This window comes from Macadamia integrifolia, chromosome 5 (genome assembly GCF_013358625.1).
Source record: "Macadamia integrifolia cultivar HAES 741 chromosome 5, SCU_Mint_v3, whole genome shotgun sequence".
NCBI lineage: Eukaryota > Viridiplantae > Streptophyta > Magnoliopsida > Proteales > Proteaceae > Macadamia > Macadamia integrifolia.
Genome location: NC_056561.1, coordinates 37,818,341 through 37,824,789, shown reverse-complemented (window position 1 = coordinate 37,824,789; position 6,449 = coordinate 37,818,341). Strand labels below are relative to the sequence as shown.

Genomic DNA, 6,449 nt, shown 5'->3' with positions numbered 1-6,449 from the left:
AGAGAGAAATAATACTTCGAGGAAAAATATTATGGGTAACTTTCTGCAAGTAACCCATAAGAATTTCTCTAAATATTCTCACTTATTAGATTTCATTTGTTTCACAATAAATAATTTACAGGAAACTAAATTATAATTTACATTTTTCTAATAAGCACATTTGAATATGATGGAGGTAGGAAAAAATCCAGCCATATTATGAGGATGGAATCCTCTGTGGGTGCCAAGAATGCCAATGATGAAGATACCATCATTATTTTAATAAAATAACATTCTGAATTTTGAGATTCTTAATGGATTAGACCCACATTTTCTTTCAAGGTCATAGCCAGAACTAGGAAAAATCTTTGGAACATGAAATAGATAAACAAGGTGAGTGAAAAAGGAAACAAGAAAGATGAAGGAGATGCAATACTTCCCATCACTGAATTCCTCATCCTAATGGATATAGCAACTCCCCAGCCAATGAACCACTTGAGGATGGCATGAGAAGACAGTCTATGCATTTGATTCTTGTGTTTGCTGTTTGTACTCGTGATCTAGTTTGTATCCATTTAGCATTTTGTCAGAAAAGAAAGTAACACTAATAAAAAGAAGAAAAAGAGAATTACTTCAAATTTTAGCTAAATTTTGTGAATAAATTCCCATATAAAAGTCAAAATAGAACAATTTAAAAAACTAATGAGATGAAAAAATAAAAAATTGTATGCTTTGATAGAGAATAATTCAGTACCATTAATTTTAAATAGAATATAAAACCACATGAAGAAGAAACTAGTCCTGAAAATCTCAGCTCACGCTGTTGTTTAATCCATTGAACAAATTTTTGAACAGTCACATGATGACTGATCATACTTTTCTTATAAATGATATAGCATCGAAGAGGAACAACACCCCCCGCCCCCCCCCCCCCAAAAAAAAAGACACAACCAAGAGAGAGAGAGAGAGAGAGAGGGATGTGTTGATGGCTTTGCCGCATAAGAGTTAGTCCAAAAAGTGATAGATGAGTGGAGGTAGCAATCCTGATGGAAATCAGCAAGGAGAACCAGAGGGTTAAAGAATTTAAGTGGTAACAATTTGGGGTGGAAAATAAATGAGATAGCAGAATTTCTGAAATTTGGGAAAGTTTGCAACAGCATCAATTTAGAAACAAAATGTTTTTCCTCAGGATTATCTCAACTAGAAGTAGAAATAGAGAACGAAGTAACTAGAAGGATTGTTATAATCTAGAAGGATCATCTAGAAAGCGAGTTGTTTTGGATGCATTCAGACAGAAAAGCTAACATAGATGTTATGGATCTAATTTTTTTTCGAATTTCAGTCCTTCCACTCAGTTGACAATTCTTTATTTCTCTAAAAAATGGATTGCTCCCAAATCCTTCTCAATAATGAAAGTAAATCCCCAACATTTATTAAGCAACGAAATGGAAAACAATTTCACATGGGAAGCAAAGTCAAAATGCCACCAAAGGAAAAATCTAATTGTATTGTCTTCAAATAGAATAAAGCAAGGAGCAACATTACCTAGAGGGTTCATGACCTGATTCCTCCAGATAATCTAGCAGCTTCCCCAGATAATAATACACTAGGCATAAAAATGTCACACATCTAGTACTGGAATCAGTGTAATTTTCCTAATGAAGTACTTTCATCTCATCAAGTTTCTTTCAAGAATGATATGTAGCTAAGGTGGGGTAGCCCTCCTTCCAATTATGCAATTCACACCTGTTCCTTCAATGTACTGGAACTTCCATACAAATTGATCCATCTTCCAAGCCCATCCTGCACAGATCCAGTGTTACTTGTGTTACTAAACTTTGCAGTTCATTTACTAGTCCTCTTTCCTTTATGTTCTGCACATCTTTTTCTTCCCTGGACAGGTTTGTTATTACAAACAGATCCATCACCTAAAGCTACACCACAAATAGTATAGTTCTCAACAGAAACACATCTTCCAGTCACTAGTTGAGGCCGCAGTCTATCATGTTTTACAACCTGAGGACACAGTTTATCAAGTTCCCAATCTCCACTGGTACTGATCTTGCTTCCATATAGTGAAGTTTCCATATCGCCAGATCCAATTTCAAGGCCCAAATCATTCCCTTTCAGCAATGACTTTGAGATGGAGGTACTCATCCTCTTTCCTTTATGCTGCTCGCACCTTTTCCTGCCTTTGACAGGTTTGGCTCTGCAAACAGACCCATCTCCTAAAATCACCCCACATAGGGTGCAGTCCTCATTAAGACTATATTTTTCCATCATCAAGGGAGGCTGCAGTCTCTCAAGTTTAAAAACCTGGGAAGGAAGATTCTCAAGCTTAGAATCCCCTCTAGTCTTACTCCTATCAAGTACTGGAACTTCCACACAGATAGACCCTCCATCTAAGCCCGCACCATGTATTTGTAATTTTCCCTTTGTTACTGACTCAGAGATTGACCCATTAATTCTCTTCCCTTTATGCTGCCCACATCTTTTTCTTCCTTCAACGGGCTTGTTTCTACAAACAGATCCATCACCTAAAGCCACTCCGCAAATGCTACCATGGTCGTCCTCATCACTGCATTCTTGCTTAAGTATTTGAGGCTGTGATCTGCCAAATTTGCAAACCCAGGAAAGGAGATTGTTAGGCTTCTCATCACTACAGATAATGGATTCAGCATCTGAAGCAGGCGATGGGCTGTCTTTGATCCTGATTCCCATTTGCTTCTGAGGGAAAGGGTGATGCCTCTTCCATTCTTGGAGCTTTCTGGCGATGTTTGGAAGTATGGTAGTTTTTGAAATTATTCTATCTAGTTTTACAAGGATATCATTAGGGCGTCGAGGACCATTTCCACCTTTATTCCATGCATAATCAAAAACCCCAAGCAATAGAGCTTCAGTTCTCTCAGCTTCCTTCTTGTTTTCCATCTGAATAATTGAGGAATAACGGTGAGAGGGGGGAAATGTGGGATTTGAATAAACAGCGTAAAAAATAAATAAACAAAAATATCTGTACAAAGCCTCTTTCAAAAGGGGAAAAAATGGCAAGACAAGAGAGAAGGAAATCCAATGGGAAATCATGAGAGGCAGAGTCTAGAAGTTTTGCGTTCACTATCAATTTATGTTAGTTCACTCATCAAGTGGGAGTTTGATACTTCATAATTCTTTCCAAATTCTTTTTAAAGTATATTTTAACTTATTAAGAGGGGAAGGAGAAGAAGGGGACCTGAGCCCCAAAAAACAGTAACAGTATGCAGATGCCGACATTAAAATGCAACAAAAATCATACTGTAAACAGATTATCACTGCTTTCTAACAAATGAAGAGCATATGGTCCTTCAAATCACTAACTTGACACCGAAAAGGCAGTAACTCCCAAATTCGCTTCAAGACCTAGTGCTGTTCATGTGGTGATCTTTAAAGACTACTGTTCTTTCTAGCCATAAGACCCAACCAAGTACTAGTGGAATCATGCCAGAGAACAGCTGGTGGTTCTTATTAATTCTGTAGATTTCCAGGTAGAATACACTACTTTAAAATTCCATGGAAAGGGGAAAAAAATACTAAAACACATAATGAAAGAGAGACATTCATAAGAATATAGACAGTGGATGAACACGCCCAGCAGATCCCATATGACTGAAAGCGACCACATATCTGGCCTGTTAACATGTACCCTTTTGATTGGATAAATTCCAAAATTTGAGCTGCCCTTGGCTGCAACTCCACGAAAACAATGCATCTTCAAAGGAACCTTGACTTTCCAGATTGGCTTATTAGGTAAACTAAAATCACCTTAAGGCAGACACATTTCACTGTAAGGACATTCTGTTTTGCTATAGAAAAAAAATAGGTTTTCAACCTTGTTTAGACTTATTGATCATCTTCCAAAAAAGAATAGTGTTAAGTCCTTCACTGAAAGTATTCTCTCATGATGATTAGGGGAAATCTGAATCAAGAGTAGCTTATTCATAAGATGCACCACCTGTAGAATCTCTGAATTCAATAAGGCTTTTGAAAATTGTGCAGTCTATATTATACTGCCACTGATTATCATAGAAATCCATAACCAAAGGAGGTTTTTTTATTACATTTTGTGTACAAGAGAGGTAGCATTCCTTTATAACTGCTAGGTGCTACTACAGCAAAGGTCTAACCAGAAAAGGACTATTATCTCTTTCCAGATTCATTGACATTGACAGGCAAATTCATCAGAAACACCTTTTTTTCCATTTCTTTTTAGAGTCGTACTAGAAACACTCTTAATAGAAGCTGAACATGAAACTTCATGTTAAAATATATATATATATATATATATATATAAAGATTTCAAAGCATCAAGACGCTGAACCATATACATTACTTTTCCCTTATCACTGACACTGAAAAAAAATTGCGTATCAAATCCATTACTATTAATTATTACATATATGCATCATTTTCCCAACAACAAATGAGCTAAGTGTAGCAGAGATAAGGATGTTGGGATGGATATACGCCAAAACTAGGAAGGATAAAGTAAGGAATGACCATATTAAAACTAATTTAGGAGTTGCCCCGATTCAGGACAAGCTCCAAGAAAGTTATTTGAAGTGATATGACCATGTTCAACAGAGGCCTTGGAAGTAACAATAAGGAGGAGTGATCAAACTCATATGGCAGGATCTAAAAGAGCTACAGGCAAGCCTAAAATGACTATAGGAGAAGTAGTGAGGAAATACATATAGAGTTTAGGTCGACTCTAGTATGACCTCGATTAGAGTTGTTTGGACGACAATGATACATATAGCCAACCCCATTTAGGTCAGATTTTTCTGAGGTGGTGTTGTGATTTTTCTTTTTTACCTTTTATTATTATTTTACCCACTTAAGGATTCATGTAGCCTACCCCATTTGGTTGGGAAAAGGCTGAGTTGCTGTTGTTATTGATCATTTGCCCTAGAGCACCTGGTTACAGCAAATTTAGTTTTAGGCCATCTGAGTCACTGAAAAATTAAGTAATAAATAAAAAACTCTCTGAATCTATTCAACTAACTACTCAACAGAGGGAAAAAAATGAAGAAGAAGAACTTTCAACAAACCTCATAATCCTTGATTATAGACTACAGAGAGACTATTACGAGATAGTACCAAAACTGAAACTGTGATTCTGAAAACATAGTTGAGAAAGAGAAGGCTGTTAATAACCAGTACGAAACAGTTAATACTAACCGAAGCCCATCTAAATACGATGGGAAAACCCCTGGAGAAGATCTCTTGAAACAATCCAGGACCTCCACTAGCGAAACAAGGGACCTTTTCCTCTTGATCGAAACGACCAACCCAGTTGCCATGGCCAAGATGAGAACCAGCCCGGCCGTAATGCTGTAGTCTTGTCCTCACATTGTCGGCTTGTCCCAGGTACGCTACTATTATTCCATCTGGATCAAGCCCGCGAAGACTCCTCCGCTCTCCTCCTTCTCGTCCATCTCCGCCATGATCATCGAAGCCGGTGAGGGATGTCGATATGCCGAGTTCATACAGCCCAGAACATGAACAACTTACAGGTAGGTTGTGTGTTCGGTACCTCTCTGTACCTTCCTTTCCCAACGAAAAATTCTCCCAATCAGAAGGTCCAATCAGAATCTGAAAGAACAAATCACAAAGTACTATCTGAAATTAACAGAACCCAAATTTAAGAAACGAACAAAGCAGCGGAGAAGACCTGGTCGGTCTCACCTACGATGGTAATTTCAGAGAGAGAGAGAGAGAGATTAGAAACAAAAGTACAAACCTTCCATTTAGAGAAGACGGAGTCGTGTTTGGTGCGTTTACACTCCTCTCTCTTCAGCCTCGACACGCCTAATCTTCCCCCCTTACTTTCCATTCCATTCCGTTCCCAGTAAGCTCGAAGAACCAGTACTCAGAAAAAAACACAGAAAGAGAGAGAGAGGAGAGAAGGTCGAAGATGACCGTTGCTAGGGTTTTAAAACCAGAAATCGGAATCGGTTTCTGCAGATTCCGATTCACATCGACTCAAAATCGGCCCTGCACGTCAGAAGTTTTGTACCTTCTGAGTACTAGAGTTTTTCCCTCTGAAAATCTCACCTCGTAAATTTGTATGCATGAACCTTCTACCTTAGGTTGACTGACCTAAAGATGGAACCCATTAATAGTATATCCCTTTGTTCTACTCACACACTCACACCTTTTGCTTCCTCTAATAGCTTTGTTCATACTTCATCGCTTCTGATTTGGGATTATTACTTTCGCGTATCATGTGAAACTCAATGATCTCCCTCTCCATGTGAAAGTCATCGATTACTTCCGCCAACTGACTGAAACCCCATTAGGATTAGGAATAGGCGTAATCGGACTTGCTTTTTACATATCTCTCGTTATTTGAGTACCATATTCACTTCTTTGGGCTTCTATTGAATCGAGAAATAGGTTTGATTGTACATCTTTGATAATATAGTATACTCCGGATA

The 6,449-nt window shown here is 37.9% G+C and overlaps 1 protein-coding gene across 2 annotated transcripts; it reads right to left on the bottom strand.

The window, feature by feature from the left end:
- Window positions 1-232: 232 nt before the first annotated feature.
- Window positions 233-6,210, bottom strand: LOC122080082 (protein EFFECTOR OF TRANSCRIPTION 2-like). Of its 2 annotated transcripts, XR_006140600.1 has the most exons (4): window positions 5,753-6,210; window positions 5,191-5,604; window positions 1,525-2,907; window positions 233-539 (listed from the first exon to the last, which is right to left on the bottom strand). XR_006140600.1 is itself a non-coding variant. In XM_042646959.1 (3 exons), exons 1-3 carry the CDS (start codon window positions 5,843-5,845, stop codon window positions 1,825-1,827), a joined length of 1,590 nt encoding a protein of 529 aa, XP_042502893.1. In that variant the 5' UTR covers window positions 5,846-6,210; the 3' UTR covers window positions 1,390-1,824. The 2 variants fall into 2 exon arrangements, 1 of the variants encoding a protein (XP_042502893.1); XM_042646959.1 differs by lacking the exon at window positions 233-539 and having other exon boundaries at window positions 1,390-2,907.
- Window positions 6,211-6,449: the final 239 nt, after the last annotated feature.